This window comes from Alligator mississippiensis, chromosome 12, assembly GCF_030867095.1.
Source record: "Alligator mississippiensis isolate rAllMis1 chromosome 12, rAllMis1, whole genome shotgun sequence".
Lineage (NCBI taxonomy): Eukaryota > Metazoa > Chordata > Crocodylia > Alligatoridae > Alligator > Alligator mississippiensis.
The window spans coordinates 15,894,203-15,921,353 of record NC_081835.1 but is presented as its reverse complement, the minus strand read 5'-3'; the positions used below and the strand labels follow the sequence as shown (position 1 = coordinate 15,921,353).

The window sequence follows — 27,151 nt, the reverse complement described above, 5'->3', positions numbered from 1 at the left end:
TCTTTTCTTTCTGAAGGTGGAACAGTCACAAAGTTTTCACAAGACAGAACTGGACCTTAACAGTGGGATAATGTTAGCAGAACATCCATTAATGAGATCCATTAACAGAATTGGAATAGTAAATTCTCGTTAAATGTTTTGGGCTTCTAGGAATTTAAAGGTCCCAAATGAAGAAAAAAAACTTCAGCTGGGACCAGCTCTCAGGCGGACACACAGGTGCAAGTCCATCATGCCCGAGAGCAGAAGACCCTGGCAGACCCTGACCTTAATCCCCAGCATGGAGCTGGGAGGTAAATGGGGCCCACGGTGAGAGGGCACTACTTAGGAGCAGGTGGCAGCTGAGAGGAGCCAAGAAGGGTCACGGTCCCCCCCCCCCCGGCTCCTACTTATCCTAGCCCTCTAGGGAGCCGCGCGAACAGAGTGTGCAAGCAGGTGTGCTCTGGGCCCCAGCACATGAGTTAGCATGGCAGTTCACGCAGGAGGGCGTGCAGGAGGGGCACGAGGCTCTAGGTGACGAGCCTGAAGGGAAGGGTCGGCTTACTGCTATCTGTACAGTGGTGGTGATGTGCTGCACCCTGAAGATCCCCTCCACATCTGGGCCCCATTTTCTGGTACCACTGAGACCTCCACCCAGACAGAAGACATGGTTCCAGCCTCCACTCAGACGGGGCCCCTGGCTCTCAGCTGTGGGGACTGCCTGGAACGACTGCAGGTACCTGGGGCCAGGAGCAATGACACCTCCCCTTGTGAGGTTTGCTCCACATTGGAGTCTCTGGAGTGCTGGATAGGGGAGCTCCAGGCTTCAGTGCAGAGGCGGCATGCCATCAGGGATGGCGAAGAGATCAACTCTTACTGCCAGGCTCTTCTCCTGAAGAATGAAGAGGGAAGTGCAAGGATGGCTGGCAGGACAAGAGTGGACAAGAGAAGCTCCCATGAAGTCCAGCTAGGGGATGCCTGGTCAAAGGCTGTCTCTGGCCCCAAGGCACACTGCACCAGGGTCACCACCCCCCTGGATCTTCACAACAGGTACAAACTCCTCCCAGCACCAGTAGAGCCAGTTAAGCTGCCAGCTCCAGCACTCAACAAAGAAAGGCAACTTGCAACCACCCCAAGGAAGAAACACAGAGTGATTGTTGTGAGCAACTCCCTCTTGAGGGGCACAGCGGGAGTGATCTGCCACCCCGACCCCCTGGCCCATGTGGTCTGCTACCTCCCAGAGGCCCGAATCCAGGATGTACCTGAAAGGGTCCTGAAACTTGTCCAACCCTCTGACCACTACCCCATGCTCCTCATCCATGCGTGCACAAGTGAAACAGCTCAGGGCAATCCCAGCCAGGTTATGAGTGACTTCAGGGCTCTGGGGGCAGGGCTCAAAGGGTTGGGGGTGCAGGTAGTTTTTTCCTCAATCCTCCTGGTTACATGTCACAGGTACAGGAGGGAGAGATGAATTGATGAAGTCAACAAAAGACTGAGATGCTGGTGTCATTGCAAAGGCTTTGACTTCTTCGACCATAGTCCACACTTCAGAAGTAGAGGCATTGGTCTTTTGGGAAGGTACAGCCTCCACCTCACTCCAATGGGGAAGAAGCTCTTCTTGGCTAGAATGGCTGACCTATGTGACAGGGCTTTAAACTAAGCTAGCCGGGGGATGGGCGGAAAACCACTAGTGCAACCCCACCAAGCATCAACCACAAAATTAGGAGGTCATACAGCACAAGGGAATTCACTTCTACCTCAGCCCATGGATGGGACTATTCTAGGAGTGCTGGGAAGCCTAGGGCCTCCAATGGCAGACTTACTTGCCTGTATGCAAATGCCAGGAGCCTGGGGAACAAACAGGAGGAACTGGCCCTTCTGCTAAACAAAAATCAATACTATTTCATAGGAATAACAGAGACCTGCTGGGACTCCACCTATGACTGGACCACAGGTATAGATCGCTATACCTTGTACAGGAGGGATTGTGTTGCTAGAAAAGGCGGGGATGTAGCTCTCTATGTGAAGGAGCAGTACACTTCCCTGCAAGTGTAGTTTGGCACCTAAGAAGGGTGACTTGAGACCCTCTGGGTTAGATTATGGGGGGAACATTATGAAGGGGATATAATGGTAGGGTTCTACTACAGACCTCCTAACCAAAAGAGAGATCTTGACCACACATTTGCTAGGGAACTGGCAGAGGCTGCACACTCTCGGTGTATGGTTGTCATGGGTGACTTTAGCTACCCTGATATCTTATAGAAGGAGCACTCAGCTACATGACCAGCCTTGGCATTCTCACTTGCATTGACAAACTCTGCTTGTCTCAAGAAGTCCACGAGCCAACAAGAGGCAAGACACTCCTTGATCTGGTACTGGCGGCCAAAGGGGATGATCTAGTGAGCAACCTGAGAATCGAAAGAAAGCTGGAAGACAGTGATCATGAGTTGATCACTTTCTCTATCCATCACAAAGCTGGCAAATCAGTCAGCAATGCAGAAATCCTTGATTTTAGAAAAGCTGACTTTCATAAGCTCAGGAGGCTCGTTGCTGAGGCCCTGAGAAACCATGATCTGATAGAAAGGGGAGTCCGTGATGCATGTTCACTGCTTAAGGATGTGATCCTTGAAGCACAAGGGAAATCCATCCCAGCCTGTAGGAAAGGTAGCAAAAGGGCTGAGCAACCCCCATGGCTAAATAAGAAACCCATGGACCTCCTGTATCTGAAAAGAGAAGCCTATAGCAGATGGAAGTCAGGTAACATCACCAAGGAGTAGTATTCAGCACTGGCCCGCACCTGTAGGGAGCAAACTAGGGAAGCCAAGGCCAAAACCAAACTCAGACTGGCTACGGGAATCAAAGACAACAAAAAGTCCTTCTTTAGATACATGGGCAGTTGGAAGAAAAACAAAGGCAACATTGAACCCTTGCTAAACCAAATGGGGCAGCTGACAACTGACACCCAGGAAAAAGCTAATCTCCTTAATGATTACTTTGCATCATGTCTTCCACCAGCCCAAGGGGATCACCTTGCCAAACAAGATGCAGGATTGCCAAGGTATGGGCAAACACCCACCCGTCATTGGCAAAGAACTCGTGAGGGAATACCTTGAGAGGCTGGACATCCAAAAAGCAGCTGGCCAAGATGGAATGCACCCAAGAGCGCTAAAGGAACTGGCTGACATCATAGCATGGCCAAAGGCAAGGATATACGAGAACTCATGGTGCTCAGGGGAGGTTCCTGAAGACTGGAAGAGGGCCAATGTGGTGCCTATCTTCAAGAAAAGAAGGAAGAAAGATCCAGGGAACTACAGGCTAATCAGTTTGACTTCAATCCTTGGTAAGATATTGGGAAGAAATTCAAAGAAACCAGTAACAACAGGCTAACAGAATGCAACATTCTGGAAGATAGCCAATGTGGCTTCATTGCAGGAGGTCTTGCCTGACCAACCTCATTTCCTTCTATGACCAGGAGATGCATCACCTGGACAAAGAAGAAGAGGTTGATATAATATTTTTGGACTTCAAAAAAGCCTTTGACTTGGTATCCCATGAAGTCCTCATGGTAAAACTGGGGAATTGCGGCCTTGACAACCTTACGGTCCGATGGCTGGGGAACTGGCTCCGTGGTTGGACCCAGAGAGTAATATGGAACTATGTCAACATAGCACAAGGTGACCAGTGGCATTCCTCAGGACTCCGTACTTGGACCAGTAGTCTTTAATATATTGATAAATGATGTGAATTCAGGTATCAGAAGCAGACTGGCTAAATTCGATGATGATACCAAATTATGGGGAAGTGTGGTCACACTAGAGGATAGGCTGGTGATTCAGGCCTTCCTGGACAGGCTCACAAGGTGGGCAGATCAAAACCTGATGGCATTCAACACAGAGAAATGCAAGGTGCTCCACCTTGGGGGAAAAAAATCTGCATCATACTTATAGGCTCAGCAGTGCTACACTCACTGGCACCACGACCAAATGAGACATGGGAGTCATGATTGACCACAAGATGAACATGAGCCACCAAAGCAATGCCACAGCTGGCAAAGCCAACAAAACCCTGGCTTGCATCTCAAGCAAGACCCAGGAAGTCATCATCCCGCTTTACTCATCCTTGGTGAGACCACAGCTGGAGTACTGCATCCAGCTCTGGGCTCCACACTACAAAGGATGTGGAGAAGCTTGAGAGAGTCCAGAGCAGAGTCACACACATGATTAGAGGACAAGAGAACAGGCCTTATGAGGAGAGGCTGAGAGGCATGGGATTCTTTGGCCTGGAGAAGCGAAGGCTCAGGGGGGACTTGGTGGCAGCCTATAAATACATAAGAAGTGTGCATCAGGAACTGGGAGAATGTTTGTTCAACAGGGCACCCCAAAGGAAGACAAGGTCTAATGGTCACAAACTCCAGGAAGACTGTTTTAGGCTGGACATTAAAAAAAAAAAATCTTTACCATCCAAGTCCCCAGAACCTAGAATAGGCTCTCCCCAGAAGTGGTGCAAGCACCTACTTTGGACACTTTTAAGAAACACTTGGATGCTTATCTTACAGGGATCATTTGACCCCAGCTGACTTCCTGCCCCTTGGGCAGGGGGCTGGACCCAATGATCTTGCGAGGTTCCTTCCAGCCCTAATGACTATGAAATTAATGTCAATGAAGCATCCATTCTCAGATGTATAAAACAGCACTTTGGATTAGGCCCTCTCTTTCTGGGAATGACCAGACTGTCCACTCTGAATCTCAGAAGGAGCAACATCAGTGAATTCTTCTAAATGTTTTGGGCTTCTAGGAAATTAAAAGAATTCAATTAAAAGCTATTTCAACCATCCCTAGTCCATTATTTAACTTGTTTTGGGGTGCAAAGCTTCAGCAATCCCTGAACAATTAAAGCACAGATGGACACTATTTAAAAGGACCTTGACCAGTACTTTGATCAACATTGACTAATATTAACGTTGCAAATTCTCTGCATAAATTAAGCCTTTATATAACCAAATGCCCCTTTAAAAGAAAAGCCTGCAAGGTTTATGTACCTTGCATAATACCCCACCTATCAATGGACTCAGACTCTGTCTAGCCAATGACAGATGTCATTCAAAGTCAAGAGCTCCTCCCACCAACATCACCCAGCCTCCGGGTTTTCCACTTGATGTATTGTTAGCAAGAATGTCTCAGTTTAATTTCAAACAGCTTGAAAATAGATGGTTTCTCAGGCAACCCTGAACCAATCATGGAGAGATTTATAGAGGTCAGTTTTTTAAATTGCACCCAAAAGGAAGTAAGAGTTCAGCTCAGCACAATCCATGGAAAAATCACTATAATTTTAATCTGGGTACCATAGTTTTCCTTTTGGTCTTGTCTGAGGAGTTGTTTACACCTTAACAATGAAAGGGGTGGTATTGGACATAGTTTCTAATGAAGTAGAAGCAGGAGGATTATGAAATGCTATATAAAATTGTTTGTAATGAAGATCTTGTTCCAAATAACTCCATCTATAATAGCATTGTCCAGTTTAAACACAACAACTGGGATACACAGTTGGTATAGTAGAATATATGAAGACTCTGGAATTTTTATCAAAGCAGCAAGCGGAGTGGGACACTATGGTAATGTGACAATGGTAAAAAAGATAGAGTACTAACATGCTACGCAGTCCTTTTTCAACAGGACATTTAAATATGTTCTCTACTTGCAGACTTTGCCGAAGCAAAGAGGACTATACCCAGCAGGTTTCAGTTTAAACATGTGCTTTAGCATTCTGTTGTATGGAAATCTGCAAGTTTAAAGCTACCTAAATTTACTAAACTTACAGATTCAATTCGATCATATAACATTTTAAGATGTCTTTCCCCGTGTTACCACTATCATCTTAGATTATTAACTTGGAACAAATTGTACAAATCTCATTTAGCTTTCACTATTTATGCTACTTTATTTGTAGGGACCTACCAACTTCATGACAAAAGTGGGCTGCACTGCTACACCTTTAATTTTGCGGGTTCCCCTGTGCACTGCTTTACTGCTGATTGGTGGAGGGCCCACATTGGTGGCTCATTCCTGATTAGTGGGGAGGGAAAACTGCAGTTGTAAGTATGGTGCCATTTTTGCCTCCCACTGCTGATTGGCTGAGGGGCAGGGAGGCAAAATCCACACCATGTTTAAAACCACAGCTTTCACTTCCCTGCTGATCAGGAGGAAGTGGTGGGGCCCCTCTGCCAATCAATGGGCATGCAAGGGAACATGAAAGATTAAAGGATCTGCCATACACCCTACTTCTGCCGTGAATTTGGTAGGTCCCTATGTATTTGTTTGCTTTCTGCAGTTCTTTCATCTTGGACTATGAAGGTAGATAACATTTTTTTTCACTTCTGTTTTCCACCAGTTTCACTCCAGGGTACTCAGTGGGTGCATCTACACATTCATTAATGTGCAGTATTTACTGTGCATTTAATTTAGTACTTGCTTAATGAAGTACTCATTAAATGCACAGTAACTAGAGTTACCATACAGTAGTAGCACCTGTGCATGGGTTTTTAGTGATGCTTACTATGCAGTAGACTAATACTACTGTGCAGTAGAGTATTAGCATGGTTTTTGCCCAGCACACTACTACACAGTCTTATTAGGCTACTGCGCATTAAGCAGCTCGTGTAGATGTGCCCAGTACACTAGGAATTCCTTGTAGTGCTTAGATTGCAACTCCTGCAAGGAAACCATCTCCATTGTCATTTAAATTTCAAAAAGTTTCTGTTGGCTTCAAAAGTTTATTTCAGTATCCCTTGAACATGCCTGCATTTCAGACCCTTTATAAGTAATACATACTCCATGTAAAGGTTCTTCTGTTCTCTGATATTTGCTTTTTGGAGTGGGACAAACAACAACAACAAAAACAGACAAATTTCAGTAGTTTTTATGGTTCTTATTTGCATTTCATCTTTAAGCTCTTAAAGCTTTTCTTCATCTTCAGTATAGGAGATTATACCCTAGATTGTCTTTTAAACTGACAATAAAAAGACAGCATGCCTTTTGTTTACTGCATATGTTTTAGATCTTTTAAGGTGGTAAGCACTACTTGGATTTTTTTTCCTTGTAACTTAATTGCCCGTTGAACAAGCCCTTGGATTCAAAATTAGACCAGCTGCTCAAGAACAAATTCTTAGGTAAAGTGATAAATTGTGCATTACTACATAGAAGTTTTCTTCTTGTTGTATTTTAACCCAGTATGGACCAACCGGGTTTCAAGTTCAGAAATAATTAGATTTGATTCTAGACAAAAGACTGGTCTTTGAGATGTTGACTTCTCTCTGAGAGATGTCTCATGTCCCAGAGTTCCCAGTAGTGGATGGATGATGGGGACAGTTGGTATTTTGTAGAAAACACTTAGCAGCCCCCTGGATTGGATCCCAATGGTGCTGTTAAACACGGCCTGCTTTCGGCAGAGCTTTAGAGCAAGTGCTTAAGTTTCAGCTTGGGAGAAGTTATTATATCTGAGCGTAAGGAACATGTTGAATGCTTTCCTAGACCAGGGCAAAAGTGTTCACCTCTCCCAGGAGGGAGCCCTGAAGTATTTAAATGGGACTTCAGTACTTTTTTTATTTCATTGGGATTTCAATGTATGTTTAAGTGCGCTCTATGAAATGGACTCTAAGCCTGATTTCTTTCCCTCCTGTATCCATTTAGATGAGCACAGAGTGCAATGTAGTGTAAGCAATCACCATTCTTATTTGGCAGCATTTTACATTCACACGGCATCTAGTGGCATAGACCAGTAGTATTCTCAACCCTTTTAGATTTGAGACACCTCTCATTAGATTTCAGGCACCTCTCGTTAGACTCAAGGAACCCCTCAGAAAGTGCCAGCTCTTTAAGTTTTCACTCTTTTTTTTTGATTATGGAAAAATAATAGAACAGGTTTCTGTTACAAAGAACTCAGAAAGACCAAGACAAGTCAAAATGTTTTGAATACTATGGATTCCTACTGGAAATATCTGGTTTTATCTTGTGAATCATGTTTACACTATCATGTTACATACCAATCATGTTACACAACAGCGCTAACATTGCATAGCCCCCCAAGGCACTCTTGAAAGGGATCTTGTGGCACCCTGGTTGAGTATCACTGGTGTAGGTGGACAAGACACACCAACGACTTGGGCCCATTTCCTTTAAAGGGATATGTCTAATGTCCAAACTAATCTACAAAGGTTTGCTAGCATAACTAAGTTTAAGCAAAGGTGTGCAGAGATCCCAGTGTAGTTGGGCTAGTGAAGCTACCCACGCAGAGGTAGCTTTGCCAACAGAAAAGGGCTTTTGTAAGCATAGCTTCTGTTGCTTGGGGAGGTGATGTAGCTACACTGTTGGCATATGCTGGGTCTGCAACTAAAGAGCTGTGCCAGCACAGCTATAGAAGCACAGACTCTGTAGTGTAGATTAGCCCTAGGGCAAAGAGACAGGAAAAAAGAGCTCTTTATTCAGCGAGAAGCAGACAACCCATTCTGTGATGCCTTAGCATTGTCACACTGCCTCTTCCCCCTTAATGCAAGTTAAATGAAAGTACATTAGAGAACATGACACAAACTGGAACCTGGCTTTGTATTATAATTCTCCTATTCTGTACACTGTTGTTGCAAAACAAGGAAGAAAACTACCATCTGAAGCTATGCAGATGATACATTCATCTGATCCTTCTGATAAAGAGAATCTTTGGATTATGTCTTAAATGAGATCTTCTTTCTGTTATTTCAAATTAGTCCCCTGCAATAGGGGGCTAAGAAGCTTGTCTTCTTTCCTATGCTTGTCCCAGCCCCCATTTCAAGGCTCCATCTAATCACTGATGTATATAAGTGGCCCCTTCATCAAAGTATCTGTTGTAAAGCTGAGCTGTGCACATAAGGTTATTACAGTTGCGGTTGAAGAGGGAATACATTGGCTAGGTTGTATACCCTACTTTTTTAAGTTCAGCAACTCATCACAGTAATGGGCACTGAATTCCTTTACCATCACAGGATTGCTCCAAAGTCCTCTGCTGACATTTTACTCAACAAGAAATAATGATTACCATTTGGTTTTATGCTGTTTTACTCAAATGCACGATACTGGGTTCAGTGCAGCAGGTGAAATTCTATGGCCTGTGTCACACCGGACGTCAGACCGGATGAGATACAGAATCTTACAAGGGTGCCACAGAACTTCCTGTCACTGCCACCTTTAATGGGGTCCTTTTGAGTTATAAGAACAAAGCTTCTTATGGATGTACAGGATGGATGCACAAAGCTTCTAATAGATGCACAGGATCCATTAGTTGGTCCTCTGGAATCTGTTGCTGGGTGAGAACAAATGGTTGAGAGACTCATATGTCAGCAATATCCACTCTAGTTTCACAAAGTCATGAGCAGGAAGAAAGATTTCCATCATCTTGTTAACAAAATGCTTGGTGACACTGGGTGCAAAGCACTGAGCTGTCATTGCTGTTTCTTGTGTCCTAGAGAAAACTGCAAATCATTCTAGATGAAGAGCACCATAGACAAGCAGTGGTAGTCTGGCTCTTAATATTACTTGCAGAATCATTCCTTCCATTAAGCTTGTAATATTTCCTGACAAATATTTTCCCCATCATTTGTCCAGCTCTAATTATGAGAAATGTTGCAGCTTATAATTAGTTATGCAAAGTACAACAAAAAACCCCCATATTTTTATAGCCATCTCCTATAAAAATAGCCTAAGAACTACTGCAGTGGCATATTGCAATGCAGAGGAGCTCTCTCTTTTGAGTCTGGACACATTCCCTTCACATGAATACTTGAAAATACAATGGCACAACTCCTAAATTAAGCAAAACCCAGGGAAGATGCATCTTGTGTAATAAGTAGCCCAATGACATGAATGAAACCTTGATTCAAAGTATATTGGCTCTGAATCAACATTTTGATGTTCAATAGTGAGAATTCCCCCCCTTCCCAGTCCCCTGCCACTCCTCTGACCTGATCAGGAAATTATTTTTTCCAGGAAAATTCTGATGACGATTCTTTTTGTTGGCCTCTTTTTTTTTTTTTTTCAGATCTTCAGTTGACCGAATCTGGAAAATAAATCTGGAATATGACAGTTTCAGTTTTTCAATGATTTTTTTTTTTTAAACAAAAACTAGCCTTTTTTTTTTTTAATGTCCGATTGAAAACCCTTTGTCTTTCAAAAAATATTTGAGGGAAAATGTTTCAGATGAGCTCTGCTTTGAATGGCACTTCATAAATAGTCTGTGGGTCTTCAAATCCAGTTTTTGTTCTACCTGCACTTTCTTTTTATGTAGGCTCATCTTTAGCATTTTCCTGCCACCTTTAGTTTCTGGTACAATTGCCAAACATTCTGCTCTGAACCGCTACAGGAGGTGAGCTAAAAAAATCAAATGTTATATTTACTCATATGAAAGTAACAGAAGTCATTGGGCATGTTTCATACTTCACACCTGACTGCTGGGCACTGGAATTATATGTTAAAACATTTCTTGGATTGATTGATTTGGGTCCAGTCTGCTCAAAATGCCTAGTGATGAAAGATCAGTGTCTCCAGACTGACTGGTGATGAGCAGAGCTGGCTTTGGAAGTGAGCAACTAGTGCAGTATCTCAGAGCACAGGGTGCTCCCCAGGAGATCGAGTTAGGATCAAATCATCCATTGGGCAGCTAGAAAAGGAAGGACCTACACCTCAAGACCCTCCAAATGTAGTGTCTGATCTGCTGAGGAGCTCTGGACATAAGATCAAGGGTAAGGAGAGGAGAAACAGCTTTGAGCAGCCTAAGGTGATACAACATCAGCTGCCTGTTGACATAATGGCATTGAAGCAGCTGGGCTATCCCTTCCCTTCTTCCCAGCCCTCTCATAGCAAAGAGAGTAACATAGGTCCTGTGGTGGTGGCTGTATGCCATCTAAAGACATCCTTACGCCAGCAGACTCCTCCATTGATTTTCCATGTGGTGAAGTATCAATCACTTAACAATCAGGTCTGTAATTCCTAGACACACAGACCACAGACATGGGGCAGGGGCAAAGTTTCCAAGGTTGATACTGAAAGATTTCAATTCCCATTTCCCTTGCTAACAGCTTTGCTCCTCAGCTTAGCAAATCTGTTTTCCAGCTACCTGGACCACATGCTTTCAGGGAGATCTAGTGAGCATCACTCCCAGTGAAACCACGGGGAAGGATGCTCTGAAATGTCTTTGGCATCTCTCTCTTTTCATCTGTGCCTGTAAATTGGCTGGTAATGATGATGCTTGATATTAGGGATGTACTTGGTAGCTGTGTTGGTCTGAGACAGATAGACATAAAAAACTAGAACCCTCGGTTCCAAAATGATACCTTTTATTAAACCAACTGGGCAATCTGGGTGAACTGTCACGGACCCAGAGGGACAGCTTTCCATCTCCAGCTCCCTCTGTGCAAAAATGAAGTTTATTTCCGACCTATGGGGACTTTTTATCATCTTTTACCATCTATACTTTTCCCAGAGCCTGATGAAGGGCCTTGGAGCCCGAAAGCTTGCAGAAAAGGACAGTTTTCTTGTGATTTCTGAGCTGGTCTAATGAAAGGTATCACTTTGGAACCAAGAGTTCTAGTTTTTTGTATGATGCTTGTTATTAGACACTTCAGAAAGGTGCACTAATGCCACATAAAACCCAGCTGCGCCATGGTGCCACCTCAAGGATCTCATCCTAGAGTCGGACTGGAAGGGACCTCCAGAGGTCATCTAGCCCAGCTCAGTGACCCCCAAGAGTGGTAGCGCATGGCACCCAACACAGGCTTTTCGGCATGCAACATATGGACTCGGCTCCCACAAATGAGAGGTGTGTCTAGCAGGTGCTCCCGGCTTCTTCCCCCCCACCCTTGACCATGCTAATGCTCAGCGTGCAGCAAGACCCGGAGACGCCCACGACACTGCTGGACATGAAGACCAAGACCCAGAGGCCTGGATTTGGCTAAGGACAGGTGCACGCGGGGCCGCACCCTGGGATTATCGGGGCTTGCCTCTCCCCCCAGGGATGATGGAGGGGGGAAGTGAAGGGGCACCTCGGTGGAAGGGATGGTCTGGGTTCTCTTGCCCCTGCCTCAGCCCCGGGGTGGGCAGCTCAGGGGCCAGGTGTGATGCTGGCACCTCTTAGGGCCGGGGGCCAGGAGCGCGGCGCCGGGGAGGAGCCGGGCGAGGCCGTGGGGCTGCCGGGCGCTACAGGTGGGGCAGCCCAAGCCCCCCGCGCCTTGCGAGCCCGCCCGGCGGCTCCCAGCCCGGAGCCAGCGAGAAAAAAACGGGGCTTCCTCTGCCGGGGAGGGAGGAGGAGGCGGAGGAGGAGGCGGAGGCGGCGCAGCGAGCCCGGGCCGGCGCCGCGCGCTCACACGGGGACCTGCGAGCCGGGCACGGGGCAGCGCCCAGGCAGCCGCCGGCTGCAACTTCTCCGCCCGCCGCCGGGAAGATGAACCACGCAGGTGAGCGCGGGGCCCCGGGGGGGGGATGCCGCCGCTCCCCCGCCGCGGCCCCAGGGGCAGAGCCAGCGCGGGGAAGTTGTGCGGGCTTTGGTCCCCGCGTTGCCCGGCCGGCCCGGGACCGCGCCGCCTCCGCCCCGGGACGCTGCCCGCGGGCCGGTCCCGTCCGTGATCCGGCCTCTGCTGGGCTTGACAGAGCAAAACTTCTTCCCCCTCCTGCGCTGCAAAGCAAGGGACGGGAGGGGAGCGGAGGAAGACACGAAGCCTGAGATTTGAAAGGGGGAAAAATGGGTTTGAATGGATCTGGGGCCCCGGGGGGGTATTTTTCTCCCTAAAGGGAGACGACCTTTCTTTGGTGGGGAAACCCCGGGGTGCTGGCACCACTATTCCCCGCCGCTGCCTTGCGCGGAGCTCTTCCCCAGCCAGGCTGCTGCAGCCACTGACCGTGTGGACCAGGAATAGGAATAGGTCGGTGTCCCGGGGTGGAAACCTTTCGTGCTGTTTCTTCCATCGGTTGCTGGCTCGGTGCTGGTTCACCAGGGAGCCCAGAGATGCGGCTGCTCCGGCCACGGTCACTCTCGCTGCCATGCGTTTTGGGAACGGTGAATCATTGTTTGCCAAGGTGTAGGAATGGGGCTAGAAGAGAACTCCCAGGCTGTGGCATCCTGCGACCGTGTCATAAAATCCCTGTCGAAGAATTGAGGCAAAAGGCGCTCGCTGTGCGTTTCCTCAGGAGAGCGGGTATTCTCCTCAGGAGAATTCTTCCTCAGGAGAGTGGGTTTTCATTCTCCTCCCTCATCTTCACTGGCCGCAGCGGACTCCTTACTGTGCTGCACCAGGAAAATTCATTCTGGGATTAAGTTTTTAGGCAAAACAGTGGATTTTACTATTTCACTAAACCCAGTCTCCAAATAGCATGCCATATCAGCACTGTCAGGTTTATCTGTTTTGTAAGATCATTAGTTTTATTAGCAATATTTAGGAACAAGGGACTGGAAGGCATGTCCTGGGGCACGGGGCCCAGGTCTCTGCTATTGAAGGCAACTGCATCCTAGACTCCTTTTCACAAGCTGATCAATTTTGTGAGTAGTCAGCCGTCTTGCCTCTCACTGCTCCTAGTGGAGGGCTGCACTGGACTCTCCCTCTTCTGCTAGTCAGGAACCGTCTTCTCAATATCCTAAAATTATTCCTAGGCAGTTTATACTCATGTGTTCTTGTGCCATCACTGTCCTTTATTTTAAATGCTACTTTTCCTTCTCTGATAAACGTATCGCAGGCAAACCCATCTGTCTGTCAGATTTTATTTTGAATGTCCCAGACAACATAAAGGAATGTGGCTTTCATCTGAGGGGAGCGCAGCTTTCTGTGGAATTCAAAGTAGAGTTTTTCTCATTAACTGATACAACACACGGTTCCAAATTATTACTATAGCGCAGTAATATCTCACAGTCCCAACCATGATCAGGGTCCCGTGGGACTAGATCGTATACGTAACTAGATGAAGAGGCAGTCTGTGCCCCAAAGACTTTATACAATCAAGGCAAAGTGAGAAAAAAGGAGATATCATCATCCCAAACGATGGGGAACCAAAAGAGATCGCGTGAGTTGCCCAAGGCGACACAGGCAGTCTGTGACCGAGTCAGGAGGTGGACCCAGATCTCCCGTTCCTTGCATTAGCCACAACACTTCTGTCCTTTAATTAGTCAGTTGTTTCATGGATGCTTAATTTATGCTGGACAAAGGGAAATTTGAATTTTTTATAAAAAGATAAAAACAATAAGTTGCTAAAGAGCTTACATTACCCAGCGGACTTTTATAAATAGTTATTTAAATAGAATAAAAAATTATATTTCTTTTCAAAACTATCCAGAAAGTTGCCATAATGTCTGTTCTCTAACTTATAGCCATATCCCACTGCCACAGAGTTTTATGAAACATGCTTATTGGTTTCAGTGGGTATATGTGTATACAGAACAACAGAAGGTCATATAAGCTGTTTCTTGTAAACTGGGCCTCCTGTTGGGAAGTAGCAGTAAATTGCTGTGATGTTGAAACCCCAGAGCTGTTAATAGATATGGCGATATTAAGCTATTGGCATAGATTTCTTAGTCCATTTTTTATAATTTAGATGTTAGTTCTACAATCAGACAGGCGTATGTTTTCAACCCATTACAGGCAATGGAAGTACCTATGGGAATAAGCTTCTGTATGAGCTTAAGCTGTTTGCAGAACTGGGACTTTGGTTATTAGAGTTAGGCTTTCCTTTAAAGGCAGATTTCCTACTTAGTTCCACACACGTTCACTTTAGATGTTATCTTTCCCAGCACTGCTTCACTGGAGGATGTTATGTAGTTGTATGGTGTTTATGTACGGTTCTAATAAAGTCATAGAATAAGAGATATTTGTGACCTACTGATTTGACCGTCCAAAGTCATAGTCCATAGATTTTATACTAGAACAAAGGCTTCCAATAATGGTATTGTAAGACATTTGGTCTCTTCAGATGGGTATTTGCTGTGTTATCCTAACATTCCAACTATTTTTTTAAAATCACACATGATAAGGACAACTTATTTTCAGCATTCAAATACATTGCTTAACTAATAGGGCATGACCATTCAGATAGACTCAAGAGAGTTTTGATTCAAATCCCATTGTATTCAGTTGGCTTTGAATAAGCCACTTACAGCACAAAACTCTAATAAAAGTAGATAACATTTTTGAGCAACTTAGTACTTTGGAACCAGAATACATCTTATCTCCTGGGTACCTAAAACTCTGATCCTCAAAGGTATTAGGCTCCTCACATTTCCAGAAATCACTGAGAGCTAGGTACCTAAATACCTCACAGGATCTGTCATTGAAAGTGTGCTCTTATGTTATTTAGGTGCTTTTGAAACTACCACCCCATGTAATTTTCTCCTTCTGTAACATCTGTCATTTCTTAACATGACTTGCTCTTCTAAAACTTTTACTTATTACAACTGGCTTGAAAGAACCCATGATGGATCCACATAAACCAACAAAAGGTCTGTTGTAAATGGCACAAAATTAACAACACGTTAGAGTTATTTATGGCCCAACCTGAGGCCTCCGCGATGACAGCTCTACCTTATGAGCGGGAACCCCCTCAATGAAATTATGCTTCCCTTGCAAATCACTCTAGCTCATCTAGTTCATTTCTAACATATTGGAGCAGGTTACATGGCATATGCTACATACTTTTCCAAATCCAGAATGGTATTAGAATGGCTTATCTTCATGTGCCTATTAAAACACTGGCTTACTGTCAGGAAAGGATAGCTTACAGAATGATCATTGCAATTTTGGATCTAACACTTCATACTGGAGTAAAATAACTGAGATTTGGGACATTCCTGTACACACTTCTATACCACATGTTATTCAGCATCAATTTGCATGTTACTGGCAGCACACTGGCCAACTGAGAAGCCAGCTTTTATTTCAGCGGTCATACTGGGGTGGGTTCATTCATTTTGTTCTTTTTATTCAGAAGGACACTTTGTACATGTTATTTCTGTAGAAAGGCAGAAGGCAGACTCTCCTCTATCATGATGCCTACATCTGACAGCATCTAAGCAACCAGTATGCTAAGGCCACTGCTTATCATACTGATCAATATTGTCTCACGGCTTCTTTTCTGCCTATAGCCAACTATTACCTTGTGTCTTGTACTTTACCTATGACCTATTTTTGTTCTGTGCTTGTACAACACTTAGCATAATAAGGCCCAGGTCCAGGATTGCAGACACTACAGGGGTATAAATTATCATCTTCCTCATTACTACAGTAATACCAATTAAGAAGAAGAACATTTCTGCAGAGGCACTTATGCTTGGCAAGAGCCAATACTATCAAATGTACATTGAGCCAATTTCCTCCCTAGTGTTACTCTATTAAAGGCAACAGAGCCAAGGATAATGCTAGTTCCTTAATGTGGTCCCTTATCAGCAGATCCCTTTTCTTTTCTCAGGGATCACAGCTGTGTATCTAAGGATTTTGATCAAGCCATCAGCAACCCAGGGCAAATGTTGTGTGTGAAGCTGAACTTCCTTTTTGTTCTAGTCACTTCAGGGGCAAGGAGCAAAGCAGAGAGGGAATGCATGCAGTGACAAGGAGCACCATGCTAATTCTCTGGAGAGCTGAGGAATACGGAAGGAGTGATTTATTCTTCTCTTCCTGCTTAGAGACTGTTCTCTGTCAGCTTTCCATAGCAGGCGTTGGGACCTTTTATATAATATATATCTGTCTTATTCAGCTCTGGCTGCTGTGATGCGACAAATTCAAAACACGATCTAGTTTTCTATTGATCAACCATACTCTAAAAGGAGAAAACAAGAAAAACTGTTTCTTCCCGTGCTCTGGGAGAACTTGACTAAGCCCAGGTTCTTATTGTGTGAATCGAGTAAGAAATGTTTTGATGATGTTACCCATCTCTTTCCATCCCCTCCACTCTTCTCCAGCACATCAAATATAATCTGTTTGTTCTCACTTCCGAGGCCTCTTATGGCTGACTCCCACCTGACCACATCCTGGACTATAAGATGTTGGGGGACTAAAACTCTCTTTTTTGTTCTGTTCTTGGAAAGTGCACAGCACAGTTGGGTCTCAGTCCACAACTGGTGTTTGAGCTTTCCATATTCCTCACAGCAGTCACAGTGTTTGGCTGTGACGGGTAGAAAATAAAAATGAGTTTGCTGTAGGTGTTGGTGGCCCCACCATTTGGTAGTTCTGCTTATTTCTTCTCCCCACAGGTAAGACTCCACATTTGCTCAGGTGGAATCTCCCCATGTCACAAACCTGATTTAATCCTTCCAGGAGATTACAAGTCAAGTAAAAGAAAAAAAAATCATTGTTAATGATGGTGGAGTGGTACATAATGTTGTGGCCAAGGCAGCTGTATAGAGAGGTCTGGATCACTTGATAATTTGCACCCATTCAAATAAAATGTGTTTTAATATGACCAAGTGCAAAATCATAAACACAGGGATAAGAAATGCAGACCATACCTACAAAATGGGGGAATGTGTCCTGTAAAGCACTGAATTTGGAAAGGTTCAGGGGTCATAGCAAAAAATGAATCCAACATGAGTTCCCACTGCAAAACCATGGGGAAAAGGGCAATTTAGTCTCTGGATGTATAAACAGACGAGTAGCAAGGAGTCAGGAAATAGAAAGGAAATTATCTTTTATGTACAGCATTAGCATGACCAACACTGAATACAGTTTTGTTGCCCATATCTTCAGGAGAATGTCGAAAAATTGGAGAGGACACAGAAAAGATGTGGAAAAATTGTTCTAGAGCTAGAGAAAGTGCTTGACAGAAAGACAGCGTGTGATCTTTGTAGCTTTTCAGATCAATAATTGTATGGTGACTACTAGATCACAGTGGATACAGACCTTCCTAAGAAAAAAATACCCAGTAGCAAAAGACACTTTAGTGGAAAAAGAAATTCCAGGAAGTGATGGCTGGAAGCTGGAGAAGTCAGACTGATTCAAATGAGAAATAAAAGCATACATTTTTATTAATGAGGGCGATCAACTATTGGAATCATGCTACCAAGGAAAGTAGTGTTCTGTGAAGTCCTCAGATCATCACTAGCCACCTCTCTGCAAGGTATGCACTAGTGACATAGGTGTTTGTGTTTTATTCAAACACAAAACTTACAGGGCACAACCTAGACATAATAATGACATTCAAGTGCCTTTGATACATACAGGAGGTCGATCCAGAAGATCAACCCAACCCGTCCCTTTCGACCTTAAACATTATGAATCTCTGAACTTTGCAGTCTGGTTCTGTTCCTCTCTGCATTTGTGCTCACTCTCCATTTTTGGTGTTGTCTGAGTATTTCTCAGTGGTGAAATTTATGCCAAAAATCATCCAACTCAGGAGGCAAGAAAGTACAGAGACCCTTGAATTTCTCATGGCCAGAACAAGACAAAAAAGCCTTTCAAACCCTAGAAGATTCTTGAATTGGACTGTAGGTACCCAAAACCTTCACTGATACTAACAACAGATTTAAATCTGAAGCATGTTTCACTTCAGGAGCCAAATTAGCTCTGAAGACCACCGTTCAAGAATGATTGAACAGTGAACGGCAGAAACAATTGGTGACGGACAGGGGGGACAAGGCTGAACTCCTCAACGAGTTCTTTGCCTCAGTGTTCCTAAGCGAGGGGCACAACAAGTCTCTCACTGGGGTTGTAGAGAGGCAGCAGCAAGGCGCCAGACTTCCATGCGTAGACCCTGAGATGGTGCAGAGTCATTTGGAAGAACTGGATGCCTTTAAGTCGGCAGGCCCGGATGAGCTCCATCCAAGGGTGCTGAAGGCACTGGCCAACATCATTGCAGAGCCACTGGCGGGAATATTTGAAAGCTCGTGGCGCATGGGCCAAGTCCCAGAGGACTGGAAAAGGGCCAACATGGTCCCCATTTTCAAAAAGGGGAGGAAGGAGGACCCGGGCAACTATAGACCTGTCAGTCTCACCTCCATCCTAGGCAAAGTCTTTGAAAAAATTATCAAGGCTCACATTTGTGAGAGCCCGGCAGGAGAAATTATGCTGAGGGGAAATCAGCACGGGTTCGTGGCAGGCAGATTGTGCCTGACCAATCTAGTTTCTTTTTATGACCAGGTTACGAAACGCCTGGACACAGGAGGAGGGGTGGATGTCGTATACTTAGACTTCAGGAAGGCCTTCGATACGGTATCCCACCCCATACTGGTGAACAAGCTAAGGGGCTGTGACTTGGATGACTACACAGTCCGGTGGGTGGCGAATTGGCTAGAGGGCCGCACCCAAAGAGTCGTGGTGGATGGGTCGGTTTCGACCTGGAAGGTTGTGGGCAGTGGGGTCCCGCAGGGTTCGGTCCTTGGACCGATACTCTTTAATGTCTTCATCAGTGACTTGGACGAGGGAGTCAAATGTACTCTGTCCAAGTTTGCAGATGACACAAAGCTATGGGGAGATGTGGACACGCCGGAGGGCAGGGAACAGCTGCAAGCAGATCTGGACAGGTTGGACAAGTGGGCAGAAAACAACAGAATGCAATTCAACAAGGAGAAATGCAAAGTGCTGCACCTAGGGAGGAAAAATGTCCAGCACACCTACAGCCTAGGGAATGACCTGCTGGGTGGCACGGAAGTGGAAAGGGATCTTGGAGTCCTAGTGGACTCCAAGATGAACATGAGCCGGCAGTGTGACGAAGCCATCAGAAAAGCCAATGGCACTTTATCGTGCATCAGCAGATGCATGACGAATAGGTCCAAGGAGGTGATACTTCCCCTCTATAGGGCGCTGGTCAGACCGCAGTTGGAGTACTGCGTGCAATTCTGGGCACCGCAATTCAAGAGGGATGCGGATAACCTGGAGAGAGTCCAGAGAAGGGCCACTCGTATGGTTAAGGGCCTGCAGACCAAGCCCTACGAGGAGAGACTAGAGAAACTGGACCTTTTCAGCCTCCGCAAGAGAAGGTTGAGAGGCGATCTTGTGGCTGCCTATAAGTTCATCACGGGGGCACAGAAGGGAATTGGTGAGTATTTATTCACCAAGGCGCCCCCGGGGGTTACAAGAAATAATGGCCACAAGCTAGCAGAGAGCAGATTTAGATTGGACATTAGGAAGAACTTCTTCACAGTTCGAGTGGCCAAGGTCTGGAACGGGCTCCCAAGGGAGGTGGTGCTCTCCCCTACCCTGGGGGTCTTCAAGAGGAGGTTAGATAAGCATCTAGCTGGGGTCATCTAGACCCAGCACTCTTTCCTGCTTATGCAGGGGGTCGGACTCGATGATCTATTGAGGTCCCTTCCGACCCTAACATCTATGAATCTATGATTGGCCTAGAATGTATCAATGAACATACCTGCAGTCCTGGACATCAGTTGGCAACTAAATCGTCTTACCGAGACCATCAACCTGAACGTTTTGGGGTAAGTAGGCTGCTTTAAGCCTTTAGTACATAGGACTATTTATTAATTATGGTTAATACTGCAAGTTTGGAGAATATTTTTAAATGGATATTTTGCAATATTTCAGGAGGTAACAGCTACACAGTGAATAGCAGCTTTTCTCCTTGTTCCTGCTTTCAAGCTACCGTGAGGAAAAGATGCAAAGATATTCAAGAAAGAACCTGTACATCACTGAGAAGGACCATTGGGATGATGGTAACTTGGTTGGGATGCCATTACAGGACAGCTAGTGAGCTACAGATTACTTCTTGAAAACCTGGCAGAAATCTGAGATTGTGACTTAATACCAGCTCTAAAAGGGAGATTGTGACTTAATACAGGCTCTAATACAGCCCTGATGGAATTCATGTCCCCCAGAGGAAAGTGGACGCATAGAGGAAGCAGTGACTAACAAGGAAGCATCAATCACTAGTGGGAACAGAAAACTAAAAAAGCGTCTGGTCCCAAACAGTTTCCTTTAAGTGACATGTGTGATGTGTGAATATGTGCGTCTCTTTCCCTCATGTAAAAATACACATCTCAGAATAAACATGTATAGTTATTATTTATGGACTATGCACACTTCTTACGGCATGATGTTAATGTTGCCCTTCAAGAAGTTACTTTACAGTCCTCTTATCTAGACAGATGCTATTGGAAGTGGAAACATTACCAAAAGATTGCCCTGGCCAAAGGCACACAGGGATTCAGTGTCCCGTATTAAAGTCTAATAAAGAATGTTCTCAAATTTTCATTTTCCCCATGCTGGATATCTTTAAATAAACTTATTTGAAAACTTCTGGTTATGTGTGTGGCATTTGTGAAGCCAACCTGTATCTTATCAAAGCATTATTTAACATTTTTAGCTAGATTTGGTAACACAATAAAACCACTTCAAATGCCCCAAATTCACAAACAAATGGAGATTAGACCTTTTCACACTTCTTCTTACCAACCAATCATTCTTCTTTCCTCCTCATGTTTGAATTGAATAATAAGTAATTTTGCAGCTTGCTCAAGTAGAATAAGGATAACTTTTAAATGACTTTGATCCTGTTGCCCATGTAATACTTTGACATTCTTCATCTTCCTTTTACCCAGTCACCAAAAGTTTCCCTTATATTTGAGTTTCCCAAGTTAAAAGTTGATGCAATGAGCCTCCAAAGGAAACCATTAGCAAAACATCCGTTTTATTGGTCCTATAACCATAATATATATTCCTGGAGTGTTGCCTACTGGTACCGCTTATCTATCAACTATTTCCATGTACATAAGGTCATGGAAACATGTAGTAATCCCCAGGTTTCCTCATGTAACAATCCCCATAGTAGTGTTATAGTAGTCAGAATCAATGCCAGTCTAGTTCCTCTTCTGTATGCTAGATAGGTGAGAAATTCTATCATCTTGATTAAAGAAAAGAGAAAGATATTTGATGACTTTCTGCATGAGAATTTTAATACGAATTGATTCTTCTTCGGCACTTGTGATACTAGCTAATGTAGCATACATTGTATGCTACGTGTATGATACATGCATATATCACACATCAATTCAGAACTGGCTTCTGTGGTGATGGACAAGATGACATAAAAAGCAGGTTTCTTCTGAGTTTAACTTCTGTGGAACTAATCTTGAGATATTTTGCTCAGTTTTTAACTCTGTTCTTGCTCAGGTGAACTCCTTCTGGCTCCAAAAGAGGCAGTTTATAATTCTATAAAGATTGTTTTGTGAGTCAACTAAAGAATGCCAAAACCACAGCATCATCCTGAGTATTGGAAGAAATTGCAGCAAGGGTAGACATTTCAAAAAAAGACTCCTATTATGTGTCCCAACATTTAATAAACCAAATATGCCTTTACAGTCAAATATAAATGAGTTCAGTTGGAAGAAGATGCCAAAAAATAAGAAAAATAAAGCAAACCCAAAAGTGATTGAAAATAGCACAGAGGGTCCTTTGTAACAAGCTACATCCACCACTACTTCATCCCTGAGCATAGTCCCCATCCCAGTTTCAGCTATGATTGCTTCCAAATGACAAATCTTTTTAAACTCTACATTGCAAAATCAGGACCTTAATGGCGCAGTAACCAGTGTTCCCGAAGTTCCGTATGTCATTTCCAATATGGCTTTTTATACAAGGGAAAACATCTGAAGAGTGTGTGTATCATTTACCTTTCAACAGATGGGGCATAGGGGTTATGCATGATGAATTTTGCTCTGCTTAATAAAAGAAGTACACATTGTCTGGTTGCCTTCCATAAAATGGAGAGCTTCCTTTCCCCTATTAAAATATGTAATCACATTAATTGACTAAAAGTATTGCAATAATTGAAATTCTTCTAACTGACTAATCATTTAATCATCCCAATCAGACACTGCTGAGGGGAAACATTAAGGGAAGAAAACCTTCTTCCTACAAGTTAAGTACATCTGCAACCATTTGGTATTTTGGCTTATGTTTGGTATCAGAGGTTTGCTTTGAATAGACACCACACACTACATCTCGTCTAAAACCTCAAGTGGGATTTGTTGTTTACGTATGCAGGCATTTCAGGATTTTTATACAGCTATTTTAAGACACAGAATATTTGCTTCAGGCACTGGAAACAGAAAAATATCAGAGCCAAATGAAATTTTACACTTTTGAGCAAAACATTATAGTGCTGAGTGAAGGAATCAGTGCACTCTGAGTTAGTAAATCTTGCTTCTTGCAATTAAAACATGGAGCAGTAGAGAGATCATGAGAGAAGAAGCCTTTCCAGTCTAGGCCAAGAATTCCAGTCCAGTCCTGCTTGGTTATGAAGGAAAGCAGTCAGTCTCTAGCAGTTTCCCCCCACCCCCCCAGAATTATGTGACAGCTAAAGAAATTATACACTTTGGATCTTCAGTTTAATCAGACACCAATTTAAATGGTTCTCTCCATTTAAATTAAGTATGCTGGGCACAAACGCATCATTTAGTGTGTTATAGCTTAGCTTTTTTACATATAAATAAGCCTTTATAATTCTTCTCAACCTGGTGATTAAATTAGTTGGCCAGCAGGTAAAATATCACTTAATATTCATTATCACTTCATTATCCCCAGTCATCACGGTAAAGGTGGAGGGGGGGAGAACAGATTCCATACCTTGGGCTGGTAAATGTCCATGTTAGTTTTACAAGGCTGAATGAAACTTTTTTTTATTTATTTGCTGCTGAAAGAAACATTGCTGAGGGTTAGGTCTGGTTTGTTGTCTCCGGTGTATATGAAAAGCATTGCTACAGTTGCTTAGGCTGCAAGTGGATCCAAATGAGGGGCTGATAGAAAATGTTCTGTTGAAACAAAATGTCTCGGCTTGAACTGAAGTGTGTCAGTTTGGTTCAGTTTAACATACACTTAATTCACTTGTGTAGCCATCGTGTCTCTAGAGTGTTGTAGTCCATGTGCTTCCCCCGCCACCATTTTCCTCCCTGGGGCAGGCTTCTTGTCTGGACTACATCTCTAGTTAAAATATACCATCATGAGTGAAGTAAATTGTGGAGAATTCTCTGGTGGTCTGGTTCCTTGATTTAAAATGAAATCAAAGATGGCAAGTGGCTAATGTGGCTTTTTTCTCTCTTTTCCAGAATTCACAAAACCACCACTAGCACCAAAACCAAAGATTATCGGTCATCTGTCTCCAGTAGTTGTCCCCAAATTTTCTCCTTCACTGACAAGATCTGATGTTCTTCATAATCCAAACTCTATGTCTAGGGGTCCAAAACCACCCATTGCTCCCAAGCCAAAACTCTCAGCCGACACTGAGGGGACAGCAAGTGTCTACACCAACAATAACTTAAATAAGTGCACAAATGGAAAGCTGATATGTTCTGATGGAGAGTTGTATGAAGGAAATCAGCAGAATACTGAGTGCCTGGACTCAGAGGCTGATGATGAATACATTGTGGTTCCTGAAGATCAGCTGACAGGGAAAGACTGTGATGATCTGGATCCTGAGCATGACCAGAGCTTCAAGCCGTCTGCAGAGAATGAGACATTAGAAACTCCAGAAATGGCAGAGGAAGAAGAAGGTTACAGCACTACTAATGATGAGGAGATCTGTGATCCAGAGATAACTGAAGCAGAGGGCAACGACTGTTCAGATAGGGATGAACCAGTAGAACCAGAGTCAGATGAATTAACAGACACTGGAGACTGTAATGAGTCTGAAGCAATTTGTCAAATGTCTTCAGCCACACCTGATGTTGAAGAGGATGGTTCTAAGAATATGGAGGAAGAAGAAGAAGTAGACAGCATAAACGATCCCAATGAAACCAAAACATATTTGGCAGGTGAGGATGAGGAAGCTTTTAATAACCAGGATATAGAGAAGGACAATAACGAGTATAATCTTGAAAGTGATAAGATTTTAAATAGAGATGAGGACTTGGAGGGCAGTATCTGCCAAGATATTATTTTAACGCCTGTAGATGTAGATGAGTCAATTCCAAGTTGTGAGCCACTAAGAGAAGAGGAGCAGGAGAATGAACTGTCCCAAACTTTAGAAGAAGAAGTATCAAATCCTGATACAGAAGTCAGTCCAGCCAACAATGATGAGCTGGATGATAATGCAGAATTGGTCTTGGCTACAGAAGAGGAATTAGTAGATGATGGCTGTGCAAGTCCTGATACACTTCCTGATGAGGTTGATGGAGAAACAGATGTTGGATTAGAAATAACTGAAGATGAACCTGATGTGGAAGAGGATTTGGAAGGAGCCAGCAAAGAAGCTGCAGTGGAAGGAGAGGAAGTAGTTCCAGATAATGATAATGAAACAACTGTGGAAAAGGAAGAAAACGTAGATGATGGTTACCAAACTACTGAGATGAAAAGCGAGGAAGAAACATCAGAGACAGCATGTGAAGCAAGCGAAGACTCTGAGAAAGGGGAAGAAGAAATGCTGAAGGCAGAAAATGTCGATGATAGTTGTCAAATTATTCCTTTTGAGAATGACTGCAATGAGGAGGCTATTGAAACTCCCCTAGAAAACTCAGATGAGAATCCTGAAATGGAAGAGACTTTTTTGAATGATGGTAACCAACTCTCCCATTCTCAAACACTTCCTGAGTCAGGATATGAGCCAGAGCTGGAAACAGAGTCTACACCAGATGCATTTGTGGAAGAGTGTGGTGACAATACTATTGGAGTCTGTGAATCAGATGATCAGCTGCTTGAAGGCAGCAAGGAGAATCATGACAGCCTTGAAGAAAACGACTCAAATTTGCCTGAACAAGTACCAGCTGAGAAGGACTTAGATGAATGTGATCAAAGCAAAGCTGAAGCAGATTGTGAGAGTGAGCGTGAGACTGGTGAGAGTTTACCAATTCCTGAAGTAATTGTTGTGCCTGAGGAATCAGAAGAGAGAGAAACAATTTATGATTCTCTAGATGACCCTTATGTGTTGCCAGCAGAAACTGAAAACCCACGTGATGGAGAAGCAGTGTTAGGAGCAGATATTCCATATGATCACAGCAAGAGAGAAGAACTAGACCCTGAAAACAGCCTGCTCTCAATTGATCGGAAGAATATTGTCACTAGAACAAGATCCCTCTCTGGGAAAATGCCTGGCTATGTGCCAGAAACTGTTCCAGAAGAATCTGGGCCAGATACTGACTTGCCATCTTCAAACAATGACTCGGTGACTAAAGATTTAAGTAATAACTTACTAACGTTGGAAGGAAAACAAATGGAAGCCAACAGGGCACTGCCAGCTAAGTCAAGGCGCTTTATTTTATACCCTCGGTCTTACTCAGTAGAAGGTAGAGATATGCCAGGGTCTGTTTACAGAGAAAGTGATGGCTCTACGTTGGATGATAGTAGAATAAAGAGGACAGAAGATAACCTGTCTTTGCCTTGTGTAATTAGTTCCTCAGGCAGCTTTTCCCAGAGAAATCACCTCTTGCCATCAAGTGGTGTATCTACCCCATCCTCAGTTGTTGATATACCACCTCCTTTTGAACTAGCTTGTATCACAAAGAAGCCAATCACTAAAAGTTCCCCCTCACTATTAATAGAAAATGAATCTCCTGATAAGTACTCCAAGAAAAAGAAATCGTCTTTTAAGAGGTTCCTCACCCTCAAATTCAAGAAGAAAACAGAAAATAAGGTCCACGTTGATGTTAATGTTTCCTCTTCAAGGTCTTCCTCCGAGTCTAGCTATCATGGACCCGCGAGGGTTTTGGAACTGGACAGAAGGAGCCTGAGCAGTTCACCTCAGCTAAAATCACATGCTGGAAAGCTGCGGGCTTCCGAATCTCCTACTACCATTCTTTTCTACAAGGACGGTAAAAGGAAAGGGACACCCAAATCCTTTAGCCGGAGCGTGTCGAGAGTGGAGTCTTTTGAGGATCGGTCCCGACCACCTTTCATGCCACTCCCGTTAACTAAGCCTAGGTCTATTTCATTTCCCAATGCTGATACTTCTGACTATGAGAACATCCCAGCTATGAGCTCAGATTACGAAAATATACAAATTCCTCCCCGAAGACCCACCCGGGCAGGAACTTTTACTGAATTTTTCGAAGATCCCAGCAGGGCGTTATCTGCTGCTAATGAAAATGACGGCTATGTGGATATGAGCAGCTTCACAGGCTTTGAGAACAAGCAGCAAACCACAGACCAGGAAACAGAAAGGTACTGTAATAAATTCTTATGTAAAACCTGCTAATCTTGACCAAATAGGCGAGACTTCCCGTTAGATGTCGTAGGCAGATCTTCCAT

General features: G+C 44.1%; 1 protein-coding gene across 3 annotated transcripts in view; it reads left to right on the top strand.

Annotated features, from left to right (window-relative positions):
* Positions 1-11,874: 11,874 nt before the first annotated feature.
* Positions 11,875-27,151, top strand: part of FGD5 (FYVE, RhoGEF and PH domain containing 5) — a 148,827-nt gene continuing 133,550 nt past the window's right edge. For 2 of the 3 annotated variants that reach the window (XM_059716015.1, XM_014605559.3), the window contains exons 1-2: positions 12,341-12,448; positions 24,019-27,064. In XM_059716015.1, coding sequence (XP_059571998.1) covers positions 12,436-12,448; positions 24,019-27,064 — 3,059 coding nt within the window. In that variant the 5' untranslated portion in view covers positions 12,341-12,435. Of the gene's footprint in view, positions 11,957-12,340; positions 12,449-24,018; positions 27,065-27,151 lie in introns of those variants that run through there. The other variant, XM_019499688.2, reaches the window with a different exon arrangement.